Source organism: Bufo bufo, chromosome 11 (assembly GCF_905171765.1).
Source record: "Bufo bufo chromosome 11, aBufBuf1.1, whole genome shotgun sequence".
NCBI classification, from domain to species: Eukaryota; Metazoa; Chordata; class Amphibia; order Anura; family Bufonidae; genus Bufo; species Bufo bufo.
The window spans coordinates 100387681-100406042 of record NC_053399.1 but is presented as its reverse complement, the minus strand read 5'-3'; the positions used below and the strand labels follow the sequence as shown (position 1 = coordinate 100406042).

The following is an 18362-nucleotide window of genomic DNA, read 5'->3' as shown; positions in this document are numbered from 1 at the left end:
AGAGGTATCGAAGAGAGAGCGAAATGTCATGCCCCCCATTATGACATCACAGGATTCCAATGATGACATCACAAAAGGCAAGACCTGGCCAGGATTCTAATGATGACATCACAAGAGGTGCCTTAGAGAGGAAGCGGCCATATTGAATAAAATGCCATACAATCTAAATAATGGGGTGTTTTTGGGCTGATTTGTTTATAAAATCACCTCACTTTACTAGATCACCAGAGATCCTGACATTAATGACTTATCTAACCTTTGATCTCCAGAGATTTCAACATTAAACCCTTCACTGCCTTAGACCATCAGGGATTCTGGAAACAACCCCTTTTATTATCCTGGACCCCCAGCAACCCACCCTTAGGTTACCCATAGAAGATGTAGACCAAGGACAAATTAAGCAATTTAAAAAAGAAACATGTTTCTTCTTTAAAAAAAAAATAACTACGTTTATTATTAAAGGTTGTAGGTTTTTAGGGTGTTTTTTGTGGCTCTGGCTCTTTGAGGGTGCTGGAGGTGCCTTCTTCAGTCTCTTCTGATATTGGATTGGCTGGATTCAGATCTGCTTGCTTGAAAGGAGATCGACGATTGCACCTCTGGCAGATTTTTGACAGGTCATGACAGGTTCCTCAGGTTTTGTGGTCAGATCCTGAAAAATAAAAAAATAAGCAAAAAAATTTACAAAAACACAAATCAAAGACAGAGATAAGCGGCCAAACTTACCGGACCTGATGTTGCTCTGTTGGTCAGAGTCTTCACAGGAATTTTTAAAAGGTATGGATGGTAAAATACATCTGTAGATGGTAAATGGGCCTCTAAGGGAAGATGGTAAATGGGCCCCAAGCGGCAGATGATATTTGGCCGAGGGGCAGATGGTATTTTAAGGGCCTAGCGGCAGATGTTATGGCCGAGGGGCAGATGGTATTTTAAGGGACTAGCGGCAGATGTTATGGCCGGCGGCAGATGTTCAAGATGGCCGCTTCCTCTTCAGGGGGTTAGAGGCCCTGATGGTGGTAGTGGCCCACTGAAGGCCCTCCATTTCCGCGTCATCTGGATATTGACGTGGGTCAACCTCCATCCTGTCAACATCATCACTGTCAACACACACCATCTCCACATCGTCTGTGTACTGGCGCGGGCCAACATCCATATACTCTATCGCAGTCACTACGGGAACAGCCTTCGGCAGCATCCTCCTCCTCCTCTTCCGAGACACTCCCATCGTGACAGCCAGCTAGAGCAACTGACACTGGGCTCTGGGCGTGACTCCACCTTCCAGGGCTCTCCCATTATGTCATAAGTAAATTAGTCATGCCCCCATTATGACATCACAAGATTCTAGTAATGACATCACAAGAGGCAAAACCTGGCCAGGATTCTAATGATGACATCACAAGTGGTGCCTAAGAGGGGGAGCGGCCATATTGAATGTTATGACAGACAATCTAGAAAATAGGGTCACCCTTAAAAAATAAAATCACCTCAGGGAAATCCTAATGAAGGCGCTCAATTCCGTAGACTTCCCAAACGTTGGCCAGCACCAATAAAATACGAAACCCACCATCTACATACGAGTCTATGAGTGCTTGATGAGATAATGGGAGTGATACGTCATGTGTGAAATGATAGGGGTGATACGTTGTGTGAGAGGATGAGAGTAATACATTGTGTGTGAGATGATGGGAGTAATACATTGTGTAAGAGGAAGTGAGTGAGAAGATGGGAGTGCTTACAGATATTTATTATGTATAATGTAACATTTCACATAATTTACCAAATAAATAAAAATTATGAAGATCTTTATAATACTTTGTAGTATAAAGGATTATACCCTGGGGTGCAGTGTAATATACAGGATTATATTTGGGGGTGCATTATAATATAGAGAATTATAGCCTGGAACCGAGCAATGTTGGGTCTCCGAAAGGAGCCGGGGCGGAAACTGCACCAACCGATTAAACAGTATCTTGGCCAGGATCTTTCTGTCCGTACTGAGAAGCGCTATGGGACGCCAATTCTCAATACGGCTCGGATTTTTACCCTTTGATATAAGGATCAGAGCTGACCTCCTCATTGACTTCGGCAGAGCACCCGAGGAAAGGCACTCATTGAATACCTTAGAGATCCCGTACCATCGACCAGTCCCATCACCAACTTACTTTTCACTGACATCTTACAGTTTCTGTAAGGGTCGGGCGAGCGGTACTTCGCGAAATCCCTCTCAAAAACAAAGATGTGTGCCTATCGTACTGGCACCTCTAAAGCAAAGATTTCACCCTGGAGATATCCTCTCGGCTGCCTCCAGTCGAGACCAGTTGTTCGAGTTTCCTCCTCAGACCCTGATACAAGCGGTACTTGTTCAGGGACCTGAGGCTCGAGAGATGGCGGAAGAATTTTGCCACCCGATCTTTGAATATCTCCCACCACTCCGACTTAGTTTCACAAAGATCCAGCAACTCTACCTGACTCTGAAGGAAGTCCTCAAAGGATTGTCTCACCTCTGCTTCCTCCAGGAGGGCCGAATTTAGCTTCCAATAGCCTCTTCCCATTTGGGGGGATTCTGCAACATTCAAAGAGAACATAATCATACAGTGATCGGAGAATTCCACCTCTACCACCTCCAAAGGTGAAAAAGTAGTCTCCTCCTTTAAATAAAACCTGTCTATTCTAGACCTAATCTGACTACCTCTATAATAAGTGAAACCACCGTGGCCTGGGGTGTGCCTAATGTGGACATCCACCAGGCGAGCCTCGCTAGCTATGCTATTCAGGGATACACTATCATAAGCCAGCCGTTCTCTGGCACCTCCCCGGTCTTGGGACCTTGTGACTGTATTAAAGTCCCCGCCAAAGACCACCTGCCAACTCGTAAAAAGGAAAGGTTTGATCCTCATAAAGAGACGCTTCCGATCCCACCTGGTTTGGGGACCATAGATGTTTATCAGGCGAAGCTCTTGACCCTTCATGAGGACATCTAAAATCAAACACCTCCCCATTTCTAACTCAATCACTCGTCGGCTTTCTACTGGCGCGGTAAAAAGAACCGCCACTCCGCTATACGGCTCAGCCGCAAGAGACCAATATGATGGACCGCACCTCCACTCCTTTTTTGCTTTATACACAGCCGCCAAATCTGGCAGCCTGGTCTCTTGCAAAAATAAAATGTCAGCTTCAACCCGGCTGAGAAAATCAAAGGCTACAAACCTAGCCGCATCCGATTTAATACTGGCGACATTAATGGTCGCCAGCGTCAACGGAGAGAGTGCCGCCATACAGAGTGATTAAGTTAGACGGCCTTCTTCCTTCCCTTCGCCTTCTTTTTCTTACCCCTCTCGGGGCTACCCCCTAAGGTGGCACGATTTCTTTTGAGAGAGACAGTGGTGTCCATCTTATTAGTCACCACTGCCTCCCCCTTCACACCACCCTTGTCATTTCCATTCCCAGTGTCTGGACCCACCCCACCTCCCGAGGACCTTGCATCCTCACCGGAGGAAGGCGCGGGCCCTTCCAGAGGCTCCTTCTCTTGCCCCTCCGGCTCCCCACCTTCAACCTCCTCCCCGGAAGAAGAGGAGGCGGAGATCTCATCCAAGGTGAGGTACCGGTTGGAAAGATCCAGGGGAAGAGAGTCAGGATTAGAGAGGTCCAGGGGGGAGCTGGCTTTGCCTTCCACAGGCACTCTAGTCGGGCTAGATCTTTTTTTGGTCAGACGTTTCCTTCTTGTTCTTTTAGACTCTGTCTCACTCCCCTCTGTTGCACTCTCGTAGCAAGAGGACAGAGTCACCTCGAAACGGTCTAGTCTCCTAAGTTCCTCATTCACCTCGTTATCCCCCAGGGTCTCAGCTCTAGGAGAAGCATTCTCTTGGGAGGGCACAGGCATCATGTCACCGCCAGCTCTCTGAGAAGGTCTGGCAGACGTTCTTCTGTACCTCTTGCATGATGTTCTTTGTTTTGGTTTCACTTTGTCATCTCTTTTCCTTCTCCCAGCTGTCACCTATTCACACTAATTGCCTCCCTTTATATTCCCTCCCATACTGCCTCACTTTGCGGTTTATACTACTTCCTGGATTGAAGTGATCACTGCTGGAGACTTCTGTTACTGCTTGTTCAGATAAGTCCTTTCTTGTATTGTGTTTACTTGCTGGCTTGATTCTAGGTGACCCTGACTCCCTCCGTATTAAGTACAGGGAGCCGGTGGTTGTGTCCCCTCACTATTATAGGGTTTTCAGGTGTCACACAGTCTAGGTACGAGGGCATGCAATCGTCTACCTCTGAGACCTTTGTATGAGCTTAGCAGTCAGGGTGAGCTCTTAGGGTTTTCCAGGGGTCACCTTTATGCTCCTTAGTTTGGGATCAAGCCAGTCGGATGTTTATCCATAACTTCCAGCTATCTGCAATATCATCCGTGACACATCACCCCAGGACGGGGTTCTACCTGCCCCCTCTCCATTTGACGCCTCTCCCTCTGTCTCTGCTGGGACGGGCCGTCTTTTCTCTTCATCGACCCCACTGCCCTGTCGCCTTCGCCAGCACTCGCCTCGGCGGTGGGGGCCTCCCGACTCGCCTCCGCGCGCGCACGAGCCATGTTGGCGACAGAGCGAGGGCAACGACTGAACGGGTGCCCTAGCTCACCACACAGGTTGCATCTAATCTGCCCACAAGATGCAGCTAGATGGCCTTCACCCCCGCACAACGTGCACCTCTGCACTTGGCAGCTGGCGCTGAAGTGCGAAGGGCTGCCACACTTGTAACACAGCTTAGACTGCCCCCTGTAGAACACCATGATCCCGACCAAGGAAAGCAGATGATGGTATGTGGGAAACCGACCCCCCTGAATGTTTCAACTTAATCTGAAACGTCCAGGCACCCGACCAGATGCCAAACTCATCCAGGTTCTTGCTAGGAAGACCCTGGACGTCCCCGTACCTGCTCAACCAGGTCAAGATGTCAACACAAGAAAGTCACTTGTTACGGGTCAGAACGGTCACTTTCTTGACCTCATTCTGGCGGGTTATCTATCGCTTGCACAAAAAAAACCCTGCCAGTCCGGCTGGTCTTTTGCCAGTTCATACCCAGACCAGAAAAGTTCAAGACCCTCTGGCCGGGCAAAACTGACATCAAACTCCTGGGTGGGCACGCTTCATTGCCTCTCCATTTCAGACAGACAACATTCCGTCTGGTTGACCCGGGGCCGGTTGTGGGTGAGGACCAGGTGGTCTCGCCCCCGCCTTGCTCTTATATATACAGAATAAGAGCAGATACTGAGGATTACACCCAGTATACAGGACAGGAGAAGTGGTACTGTGCAGTGTATATATATACAGAATAAGAGCAGATACTGAGGATTACACCCAGTATACAGGACAGGAGAAGTGGTACTGTGCAGTGTATATATATACAGAATAAGAGCAGACACTGAGGATTACACCCAGTATACAGGACAGGAGAAGTGGTACTGTGCAGTGTATATATATACAGAATAAGAGCAGATACAGAGGATTACACCCAGTATACAGGAGAAGTGGTACTGTGCAGTGTATATATATATACAGAATAAGAGCAGATACTGAGGATTACACCCAGTATACAGGACAGGAGAAGTGGTACTGTGCAGTGTATATATATATACAGAATAAGAGCAGATACTGAGGATTACACCCAGTATACAGGACAGGAGAAGTGGTACTGTGCAGTGTGTATATATATACAGAATAAGAGCAGATACTGAGGATTACACCCGGTATACAGGACAGGAGAAGTGGTACTGTGCAGTGTATATATATACAGAATAAGAGCAGATACTGAGGATTACACCCAGTATACAGGACAGGAGAAGTGGTACTGTGCAGTGTATATATATATACAGAATAAGAGCAGATACTGAGGATTACACCCAGTATACAGGACAGGAGAAGTGGTACTGTGCAGTGTATATATATACAGAATAAGAGCAGATACTGAGGATTACACCCAGTATACAGGACAGGAGAAGTGGTACTGTGCAGTGTATATATATACAGGACAGGAGAAGTGGTAATGTGCAGTGTATATATATACAGGACAGGAGTATATATATACACAGGAGAAGTGGTACTGTGCAGTGTATATATATACACAGGAGAAGTGGTACTGTGCAGTGTCCATCTATTGGTGCAGATATTATCATGTAGGGGGTCGGTAGTATAGGACGCTGTAGGATTCCTGAAGTGGCAGAACCTGTCTTCCTGCGTCTTTCATGTTCCCTGGGGGTGAGTCTTGTATAAGCATCCACATATCTGACAGACTGAGCGGACTTGCCATCCATACATTGACCTTTGACTCCTTCTTCATTTCTGGGGTGTCTTGATAACATTGTTGGAGCCATACATGACGTCGCTTTCCTGTCATGTGAAATGGAAGGAGCAGAATAAAGGGAGGTTGGTGCACCCATACTGGAGGACACCCTGCCCACCGTGCACGGCTATCCTGCAGGATCATCTTCCAAGCTCATCCAGTTACATTCTGCATATTGTGACATGGAGGCAGCCAGGAGCCCCCCACAACCTGCTGTAGTGATAAAGTGCCGCCACCTAGAGGCCAAAGCAGTCTGTAAACCCCTAGCAGATTGTGTGGTGAGCTGTGTAAATGACAGTAGGGGGATACAGTATTATTTATCATCACGCTGGCTGAGCATGCATGTGAATGGGAAGCCCCCATATATATTAGATGGTCAGCGGACGTAGATCTGATGTGCAATACATTACTTTTATTTCAGTTCTTCTCCATTTTTAAGATTTCTGCATGCTGTCATTGAATGAGACCCTCTGATTTCCATGTAGAGCCGCAGTTTGTTACAAAGTATCCAGCCTGATACACAGAGGATTGTCTGGACTGGATACAACTGTAGCCAACTCTCCACTGTAAATGAGTCTGTGGCTTTTCACTGCTGGCAAGCAGAGGTTTGGAGTCTTGGGGAAGTGAAGCACACAGTGTGGCGGATGTGTTCTCTAGGAGCTGTGATTACTCATCAGACATGCAGAATGGGGAGGAATGTAGAAATTGGGCAGGGCGTTGGCCTGAGGCCTATGGGTGCGGCTCCCTCCTCCTTTAAAACCTTCTGCTTCCCTGTCTGCTCAGAGTCTCGCACTTCTCTGCCGCTCCGGGGTCCGCGCTCTGTTCGCCATGGTAAGTGCCCACCCTCACCGCCGAGACATCCAGAAGGCTTAGCTGTCGTATGTGGCGTGCTAGTCCTGGCAGTGCTGGGCCTTGTAGTCCTGGCAGCTGCAGGCTCCGAACGTGCTGGGCCTTGTAGTCCTGGCAGCTGCAGGCTCCGAACGTGCTGGGCCTTGTAGTCCTGGCAGCTGCAGGCTCTGAACGTGCTGGGCCTTGTAGTCCTGGCAGCTGCAGGTTCCGAACGTGCTGGGCCTTGTAGTCCTGGCAGCTGCAGGCTCCGAACGTGCTGGGCCTTGTAGTCCTGCTCCTTGTGACTCTGTAGTGAACTTTCTGCAGGGCACACCCTGAGATATTGGGGGCTCCAGCCTGTGGCTCTCCAGCTACTGCAAAACTACAACTCCCAACATACTCTGACTGCCTAGCTGTGACATCATACACAGTCTGTAGTGATGTTATTATAGTGTATATGTGCAGATTGACATCACTATAATAGTGTATAGGTGGACTGTGATGACATCACTATTATAGTGTATAGGTGGACTGTGATGACATCACTATCATAGTGTATAGGTGCTCTGTGGTGACATCACTATTATAGTGTATAGGTGGGCTGTGATGACATCACTATCATAGTGTATAGGTGGGCTGTGATGACATCACTATTATAGTGTATAGGTGGGCTGTGATGACATCACTATCATAGTGTATAGGTGGGCTGTGATGACATCACTATTATAGGGTATAGGTGCTCTGTGATGACATCACTATAATAGTGTATAGGTGGACTGTGATGACATCACTATTATAGTGTATAGGTGGACTGTGATGACATCACTATTATAGTGTATAGGTGCTCTGTGATGACATCACTAGCACAGGGTATAGGTGCTCTGTGATGACATCACTATCATAGGGTATAGGTGCTCTGTGATGACATCACTATCATAGTGTATAGGTGGGCTGTGATGACATCACTATCATAGTGTATAGGTGGGCTGTGATGACATCACTATCATAGTGTATAGGTGCTCTGTGGTGACATCACTATCATAGGGTATAGGTGCTCTGTGATGACATCACTATCATAGTGTATAGGTGGGCTGTGATGACATCACTATCATAGTGTATAGGTGGGCTGTGATGACATCACTAATAGTGTATAGGTGCTCTGTGATGACATCACTATCATAGGGTATAGGTGCTCTGTGATGACATCAGCTATAGTTTTGTCTCCTGGATGCCTCGTTATCTGTCTGATGTCTACGGCGGCCCGGCTCTTATCGGTCAGGGAGGGGCCCGACCTCTAACGGTCGCTGCTGTGTAACAATACAGGGAGGGGCCGCCCGCTGCTAACCTCCGGGTGGAGATAATAACCCGGGGATGTAATGTGGTGGCTGCCAGCTATTGCTCCCTGTTATCAGCCATTTCAGGTCAGGGTGATGGGCTCTGCAATGCTAGGGTTACTGGCCCTTTAATGATGGGAGGTGGCTTTTATTTTTTAACTTTTCAATAAAAAAAAAATTGAAACGGAGCGTACGCCATCTCAGCTTGATTCCTGCGACTGCTCCTCGTTATTGTGCAAGGCGGAGAAGTCTTCCCTTCCCTGCGGCCACATAAACCCCGGGCACTGCCAGTAACCATGCCTTATGTGCCTTCACAATGGCTGCTGCCCGCTGACCAGGCCTCATGGAGGGTGATTGACAGGGACCCCCAGACTTCCTCCGCCCGGGGGGGGGTGCGGTGTGGATGAGACACCTCACACCATGAAGGAGGCCTCCCTAAGCTTCAGAACATGGAGCAAACTGTTGGTCGGGGACCCCCGTGACTGGAGGGTTTGGGGGGTGTCCGGGGCACTTCCTTTAGAGACTTTCTAATGCTCAGGCCTGCAGGTCATGGAGATGAATATACAGTGCCGTCAGGTACGTGTGTGGCCGGGCGTGTGCCTACATGTCCTCGGTAGTCCTGACATTCCAGGCCAATCACCATGGGAGACGGTGGGGTGTAGCCGCAGCCAAATAAAACATAAGATCTCATGGCAACAGTCGGCTATTGTGTGGTCAACAGCTCCACCTGAATGGGAAACTGTCAGCATGAGGAGGTGTGGGAATGTTTGCTGCCGTTTCTTACAATGAAGCAGGAGTGTAGCTATAGGGGGTGCGGAGGTACCTGGTGCTTGAGGGGCCGGTTCTCCGGTCAGACCAGTCATTTCCACTGCAGAGAGACTTTACACCCAAGGGCGTGACTGAACGTTCCTGGGCCCTGGTGCAGAAATTCAGGTTGGGCTCCACTGTGCAATTTCTCTTCCCGGCCAGAATTTTCAGCTACGTGTCTAGATACGAAGGCTTGGAGAGCACCTCGCCAGTGGACAGTCAGGACCTGGCGGGGCTCCCTCCAGGCCAACAACTATTACAGCACAGCTCCAGAATAATGAACCCTACTGCGGCCTTATATACAGGGCTCCGGTCTAGGGCAGTGATCTAGGACATTGAAGAGGTTAATGCGTGTATCCACCGGTGGTGCAGGATAGTGAAGGGGTTAATGTGTGTATCACTGGTAAGCTAAGGAAACGGCGTGTGGGGGGGGGGGGGGGGGGCACCACTGACTTAAGGTTCTGGTTACAACTCTGTCCCCTATAAGCATTCTGGACTCCCCATGGCTGACGAAGTCTGAGCTCCAGGCAATGCAGGTGGGTGTGGGGCCCACGGTATGAGCAGCTCTGTGTATAAGGTCCCGATTCCCACCCCACTACCAACTCCATGCGTCATAATAAACTACATGCTAAGAATCACACCGCCATATGGTCTGTGTATATATGGGCAATAGGGTAATAAACTCCGGGATCTCATCCACTTTTAGGCACAACAACGACAGAATCCCCCAACTGAGATCGAGCGGTCAATGGAGAAGATCATCACCTGCTTCCAGAGATACGCCGGCAAGGAGGGCAACCAGGCCTCCATGAACTACAAAGAGTTTGAGAAGTTCATGAACACGGAGCTGGTGTCCTTCACCAAGGTAAGTGACAGCTGCCTCTGGGCCATCAGGCTGTGTCCACTCAGACTGACCTAGTGTACGGCCCAAGTTCCTGGAGAGAAGGTAGAGGAGCATTCATTCTCAGGCAGAGCCAGGCCATGACGGCACCAAGATCTCAGCCCATGGCACACCTCCAGGAGATCCCATGAGAACATGTAGCATTATTTATATGGATTAGTAGAACCTCCACTGAGGTGGGAATGTCCACATACAGCCCACATAAACCCTGGGAGCAAGCAATGAAAATTCCAACCCTAACCCCCGGTAGCTGCTCCCATATGCAGGGGCGGATCTGGGTCTTAGTCTTTTCTGCTCCAGTGATGTCATTGTCCCAGCCTATGAGGGTCTCCCATCTGTATAATAAGAACTGTGGGTTTGGTGGACCAAGAAAAACGGACAGAGTAACAGGCGCAAATCCACAACCGATGGTAGAAAACAAATTGGTTTATTCAGGACAATGCGTTTCGGGGTGCATGACCCCTTTATCAAGTCTGGTGGAGCCGTTCGTATTCCAGCACGTGGGGTGTCCGGTGGTGAATTGATCGCTCCGGACACCCCACGTGCTGGGATACGAACGGCTCCACTGTGATCCACCAGACTTGATAAAGGGGTCATGCACCCCGAAACGCGTTGTCCTGAATAAACCAATTTGTTTTCTACCATCGGTTGTGGATTTGCGCCTGTTACTCTGTCCGTTTTTCTTGGACTTTCTTGGTCCACCAAACCCACAGTTCCTATACTCACCCATTCGGCGGTTCGGCACCGACCAAAGGGTGTTTGGACAAAGCCGGCGGCACCAACCTACCCTCAAGATCACTCAGCTCTCATTGTAGTTGCACCCAATTGGTGCAACTCTAACAGGTGAGCATATTACCTCCCGTCTAAAAGGGGAAATAATTCTTTACATATTCACCCTATGAGCGCATTCTCTTTCCTTTTTGTCTACAACATCTGTATAATAAGGTCTCTGATCCATGTAATGTCTCTTTCCCGCCCCCCAGAACCAGAGGGACCCATCCATCCTACAGAAGATGATGCAATCTGTGGACGGTGGGGTTGATGGGAAAAAGGACCAGGAGATGGACTTCCAGGAGTTCCTCAACCTCATCGGGGGCATCATGGTGGCTTGTAACGACGCCCTGGCCAAGTGCCCCCAAGAAAAGAAGGTAGTAAGTCAATTTCTCGCCTGTCCTATGGAGCGAACCTCTGTGTCCACGATGTGGACATAACAGAGCTGCAGAGGGTGATGTATTGCCCTCCCCTCTGGGCACTGCATTACATCTGAGGTGGGCAGATGACTAGTCCACATATCACTAGTGACTTCTTCTATGTGATGGTGTCTTTTCCCCAGAATCCAGTCCCAGCCACAAAACCCACAGAAATGGAGTCCGCCATGGAGAACATCATCCGGGTCTTCCAGCACTACGCCGGCAAGAAAGGAGACAAGAACCAGTTGAATTACACAGAGTTTGAGGCCTTCATGAAGACCGAGCTGAAGTCCTTCACAGATGTAAGTAAGAGCAGGGCCCCCAGCAGCACAGAGCATTTCAGGAAAGGAGTCTGCTGATCTTGTGGAGGTCACAGGATGAGAGTTACATAGTGGAAGGAGCAGTGTCCACAGCAGCATAGAGGATTTCAGGAGAGGAGTGTGCTGATCTTGTGACTCTAATGTGTTGTCCTCTCCTGTCTCCTTCAGAGCCAGAAGGACCCGAACATTGTGCGCAAGCTGATGGAGTCGGTGGACGGAGCAGTGGACGGTAAACAGGACAGAGAGCTGAACTTCCAGGAGTTCATGAACCTGATAGGTGGCATCATGGTGGCTTGTCATGACGCTATGATGAGACACCTGAAGAGGGTGTGAGACTCCCCCCTCCCTGCATGCCCCCGCTCCTCACATCTTACATGTCAATCTTCTGCTGTCACTTTTGTTGTAATAAAATAATAAAATATTCTCCCGTCTCATGGTTCCTCTGTCCTGAGGCCCCCTGTGCAGCTGGTCTGCGTCGTCTCCGGCCCTGCCTGTGTAATTGGTATATTCTGGTACTGGAGCGCCTCCTAGAGGTCTAGTTGGTATATTCTGCTACTGGAGAGCCTCCTAGAAGCCCACTTAGTATATTCTGCTACTGGAGCGCCTCCTAGAGGTCTAGTTGGTATATTCTGCTACTGGAGAGCCTCCTAGAAGCCCACTTAGTATATTCTGCTACTGGAGCGCCTCCTAGAGGTCTAGTTGGTATATTCTGCTACTGGAGCGCCTCCTAGAGGGCCACTTAGTATATTCTGGTACTGGAGAGCCTCCTAGAGGCCCACTTAGTATATTCTGGTACTGGAGAGCCTCCTAGAGGCCCACTTAGTATATTCTGGTACTGGAGCGCCTCCTAGAGGCCCACTTAGTATATTCTGGTACTGGAGCACCTCCTAGAGGCCCACTTAGTATATTCTGATACTGGAGAGCCTCCTAGAGGTCTAGTTGGTATATTCTGCTACTGGAGCGCCTCCTAGAAGCCCACTTAGTATATTCTGGTACTGGAGAGCCTCCTAGAGGCCCACTTAGTATTTTCTGGTACTGGAGCGCCTCCTAGAGGCCCACTTAGTATATTCTGATTGGTAGATGAGAGCCTCCTAGAGGTCCAGTTGATATATTCAGGTATAATATTCCATGTAATAAAATAATAAATCAACGTTAATTTTATTACCACCAAAACCAACCGCTATCCTGGCGCTCAAAGAAAAGAAATAATAAAAGTAAAAGATATTCACAATAACAAAAATATCATCTCTTATCTGTCCTAAGATCCAGCTGTGCCAGTTTTTTTTATTTTATAAATTTTTTATTTTCTTCTATATTTTAATATAAATCTGTTTATAAATGATTCTCTTATTTAATAATAAATGTAACCTTAATAATACTACCACAGCACCTCCACCCAGAGTGTCAGCTTTGTGTCTTCATAGTTCAAGGCCATCTTCACCCTGGCATCATGGCCTCCCATGTCTGCATAGTTCAAGACCAGGATTTAAAACCCACCATTCGAAAAGTCTAAGGGCTGTGTTACGCCAACAGATTATCTGACCAATTTCTGTCCAATCAGACCAGTAGATAATACAGCACTAATAGCGATGCAAACAGGAACAATATATTGCAATAAACATATAAAATGCAGTTCAATAATATAAAACGGTATAAGTGCAATGAAGTAGTGAGTTGATGGCTTGGCATAGTAGCAATAGGGGCATATGTCTACTGTCCCAAGGACCCTTGCTCCAGGGCAATACACATGTAGTACCCAACCACTAAACTGACTAGAAATCAAGTTGGCACTCCCACCACCCAGGTCTCTGAATAGGCCCATTCTGCATAAGAGAGGCCAGCCAATGAACGCACCCACCCTGTTGTACACCTCTGTATTAAAGGGGCAATGAAGCAGGAAATGGTCCATGCTTTCCAGCAGGCCGCCACACTCCTCCTGAGGACAACCCCTTTCCTCAGAGTTCCTGCACTTTATATTGTCCCTCACTTACTGGTTCCCATAAAAGCAGCGCCAACCCAAGAACCAAAATTTCAAGGAGATCATGATGGAATTCCAAAGCCACAACCCAACCCCCAGATCCCAGCTTGGGTAATCCTTGAGAACCAGAGGTTTCTGGAAATGGGTCAACGGAAACTGATTGTCAAGGATTTGCCTCGACAGAGCCCTGATCTCCCCAACCTTTTGAACTATAGTAGCATGAGCCAAAAGATGCCCATGTGGTGTTATATGTTCCTTCACTTGCCTTCCTGTCTCCTCAAACATGAGAGCCAAAGACCAGCCCTTCCATTGGTCCACCTTCTGAGCAGTGATCTTTAGCCTGCTGTCCCAGTTCCCTTGGCCAAATTTTATCCTGAAGATCATTGCAGAGTCTAAGCATCTTGGAAGGAAGTCCACTAGATCCAAAGATCAATCACTTCCTCCCAGCCAGAGACTCTCACACTTATCCTTGTTAATCTTGGACCCAGATGGCTCTGAGTAATGATCTACAACATCACCTACTCTGCCTCCTGAGGACACAAGATAGTAACATCATCAGCATACACCACCACCCTCGGAGTGACTTATGGTTCCACTGGATCCATCCTGACTCCTCAATAAACCATGATCAACCTTCCTAAAGAAGGGATCGAACGCTTACAACAGCGGGCTCAAAGGACAACCCTTGCAAACACCAGGACCCACCTCAAGAGCAGCCATTTCTACCATTCACATGCGGGAAGTTCTTGGACCCTGTGAACAAGGCCTTGAACCAATCAACAACTTTCCCCTCAGTATCTCAAAAGACCAGACCAGAGGTATTTGAGGTTAACCCAATTAAGTGCTTTTGCCTAATCCAAGGTGAGCAAATACTCCATCCAGTGACCCACTAAGCCTTCTCCACTGCCTCCGGATACCAATACAGTACTAAACATGTTTTGGCCTCAACCGAGTCTGGTGTTGGAGCGCCGCCTAATGGCTGGTTGGTATAATCTGGTATTTAATCAACAACTAGTGGCCAGTTGGTGTAATTCTTTTAATGGAGCACCTCCTAGTGGTTGGATGGTGTAATCTAGTACTGGAGCACCTTCTAGTGGTGGTTAGTGTAAGTCTGGTAAGGGACTGACTCCCAGAGGGCAGATGGCATGAGTCTGGTACTGGAGCGCCTCCACCTCCTAGTGGCCATATAGTGTAATTCTTGTACTGGAGCGCCTCCTAGTGGCCGGTTGGTGTAATTTTTGTACTGGAGCACCTCCTAGCAGGGGTCTAGCTTATTTCGATAAGTGTTTTGCACCTGTATAATGTGTGAGAGATGAATGATTGCACTACTACCCTCAGCGGAGTCTCCTAATTGATAAGGTGCACAAAAAAACACCCATAGAGTTCAATGGACACCTTCCACATAGAGCTGGTGGACCCTCATGATCACAACCCCCAGTGGACAGTGGCGGGTCTTTGGATAATAGGTGTTTAATCCGCGCCGCACTGACCTTTCTAGGTGCTCATTACATCCTGATTTGGATTTCTCTAGTTACCACTGACCTTTACTGGTAACAATGAGAGATTGATGATCACACAAAGGCACATGCAATAAGTATGTGACCCCTCCCCAGTGCCCGAGACACCAACATTGCCCACCATTATACTGGTAATTACTGGAGACGACAATAGACGTGTGACATGTATACATCAGGGGCAACCAGAGGAGAACGCTGTGTGAAATATCAAGCCTCAGGATGCCATGGAGTTGTAGGATATAGTATAGAGGTGTATGGTGTGATATGGAGATGTATGATATAGTATAGAGGTGTATGATGTGATATGGAGATGTATGATATAGTATAGAGGTGTATGATGTGATATGGAGGTGTATGATATAGTATAGAGGTGTATGGTGTGATATGGAGATGTATGATATAGTATAGAGGTGTATGATGTGATATGGAGTTGTAGGATATAGTATAGAGGTGTATGGTGTGATATGGAGATGTATGATATAGTATAGAGGTGTATGATGTGATATGGAGATGTATGATATAGTATAGAGGTGTATGATGTGATATGGAGATGTATGATATAGTATAGAGGTGTATGGTGTGATATGGAGATGTATGATATAGTATAGAGGTGTATGATGTGATATGGAGATGTATGATATAGTATAGAGGTGTATGATGTGATATGGAGATGTATAATATAGTACAGAGGTGTATGGTGTGATATGGAGATGTATGATATAGTACAGAGGTGTATGATGTGATATGGAGATGTATGATATAGTACAGAGGTGTATGATGTGATATGGAGATGTATGATATAGTATAGAGGTGTATGGTGTGATATGGAGATGGATAATATAGTAAAAAGGTGTATGGTGTGATATGGAGATGTATGTATAATATAGTACAGAGGTGTATGATGTGATATGGAGATGTATGATATAGTATAGAGGTGTATGATGTGATATGGAGATGTATGATATAGTATAGAGGTGTATGGTGTGATATGGAGATGTATGATATAGTATAGAGGTGTATGGTGTGATATGGAGATGTATGATATAGTATAGAGGTGTTTGATGTGATATGGAGATGTATGATATAGTATAGAGGTGTATGATGTGATATGGAGATGTATGATATAGTATAGAGGTGTATGATGTGATATGGAGATGTATGATATAGTATAGAGGTGTATGATGTGATATGGAGATGTATGATATAGTATAGAGGTGTATGATGTGATATGGAGATGTATGATATAGTATAGGGGTGTATGATGTGATATGGAGATGTATGATATAGTATAGGGGTGTATGATGTGATATGGAGATGTATGATATAGTATAGAGGTGTATGATGTGATATGGAGATGTATGATATAGTATAGAGGTGTATGATGTGATATGGAGATGTATGATATAGTATAGAGGTGTATGGTGTGATATGGAGATGTATGATATAGTATAGAGGTGTATGGTGTGATATGGAGATGTATGATATAGTATAGAGGTGTATGGTGTGATATGGAGATGTATGATATAGTATAGAGGTGTATGGTGTGATATGGAGGTGTATGATATAGTACAGAGGTGTATGATGTAATATGGAGATGTATGATATAGTACAGAGGTGTATGGTGTGATATGGAGATGTATGATATAGTATAGAGGTGTATGATGTGATATGGAGATGTATGATATAGTATAGAGGTGTATGGTGTGATATGGAGGTGTATGATATAGTATAGAGGTGTATGATGTGATATGGAGATGTATGATATAGTATAGAGGTGTATGGTGTGATATGGAGATGTATAATATAGTATAGAGGTGTATGGTGTGATATGGAGATGTATGATATAGTATAGAGGTGTATGATGTGATATGGAGATGTATGATATAGTATAGAGGTGTATGGTGTGATATGGAGATGTATGATATAGTATAGAGGTGTATGGTGTGATATGGAGATGTATGATATAGTATAGAGGTGTATGATGTGATATGGAGATGTATGATATAGTATAGAGGTGTATGGTGTGATATGGAGATGTATGATATAGTATAGAGGTGTATGATGTGATATGGAGATGTATGATATAGTATAGAAGTGTATGATGTGATATGGAGATGTATGATATAGTATAGAAGTGTATGATGTGATATGGAGATGTATGATATAGTATAGAGGTGTATGATGTGATATGGAGATATATGATATAGTATAGAGGTGTATGGTGTGATATGGAGATGTATGATATAGTATAGAGGTGTATGGTGTGATATGGAGATGTATGATATAGTATAGAAGTGTATGATGTGATATGGAGATGTATGATATAGTATAGAAGTGTATGATGTGATATGGAGATGTATGATATAGTATAGAGGTGTATGGTGTGATATGGAGATGTATGATATAGTATAGAGGTGTATGATGTGATATGGAGATGTATGATATAGTATAGAGGTGTATGGTGTGATATGGAGATGTATGATATAGTATAGAGGTGTATGATGTGATATGGAGATGTATGATATAGTATAGAAGTGTATGATGTGATATGGAGATGTATGATATAGTATAGAGGTGTATGATGTGATATGGAGATGTATGATATAGTATAGAGGTGTATGGTGTGATATGGAGATGTATGATATAGTATAGAGGTATATGGTGTGATATGGAGATGTATGATATAGTATAGAGGTGTATGATGTGATTTGGAGATGTATGATATAGTATAGAGGTGTATGATGTGATATGGAGATGTATGATATAGTATAGAGGTGTATGGTGTGATATGGAGATGTATGATATAGTATAGAGGTGTATGATGTGATATGGAGATGTATGATATAGTATAGAGGTGTATGATGTGATATGGAGATGTATGATATAGTATAGAGGTGTATGGTGTGATATGGAGATGTATGATATAGTATAGAGGTGTATGATGTGATATGGAGATGTATGATATAGTATAGAGGTGTATAATGTATCACATGGTAGTAGGCGGAGCTATGATGGAAGGTATACGGAGGATATAATACAGATTAGGGGTGGAGGAGGTTTGGTCGGGGTGTGTCTGTCCTCTTATAATGTCACCTCTCCCATCCTGGTGCTCACCTTGCCTGGTTCCTCTCCACCATGGTAAGTGACGGACCTCATC

The 18362-nt window shown here is 46.1% G+C and overlaps 1 protein-coding gene across 2 annotated transcripts; it reads left to right on the top strand.

Annotated features, from left to right (window-relative positions):
* The first annotated feature begins 7003 nt into the window (after nucleotides 1-7003).
* On the top strand, nucleotides 7004-12133 carry LOC120982598. Of its 2 annotated transcripts, none has more exons than XM_040412857.1 (5): nucleotides 7004-7161; nucleotides 10006-10164; nucleotides 11184-11348; nucleotides 11534-11692; nucleotides 11879-12133. In XM_040412857.1, exons 1-5 carry the CDS (start codon nucleotides 7159-7161, stop codon nucleotides 12041-12043), a joined length of 651 nt encoding a protein of 216 aa, XP_040268791.1. In that variant the 5' UTR covers nucleotides 7004-7158; the 3' UTR covers nucleotides 12044-12133. The 2 variants fall into 2 exon arrangements, with proteins under 2 accessions (XP_040268791.1, XP_040268790.1); XM_040412856.1 differs by having other exon boundaries at nucleotides 11184-11351.
* The last annotated feature ends 6229 nt before the right edge of the window (nucleotides 12134-18362 follow it).

Coding starts and splice junctions, on each gene's coding strand:
- LOC120982598 (XM_040412856.1), top strand. Junction 11,352..11,533: donor GCCCCCAAGAAAAGAAGGTA/GTAAGTCAATTT, acceptor TCTTTTCCCCAG/AATCCAGTCCCAGCCACAAA. Junction 11,693..11,878: donor AGCTGAAGTCCTTCACAGAT/GTAAGTAAGAGC, acceptor TGTCTCCTTCAG/AGCCAGAAGGACCCGAACAT.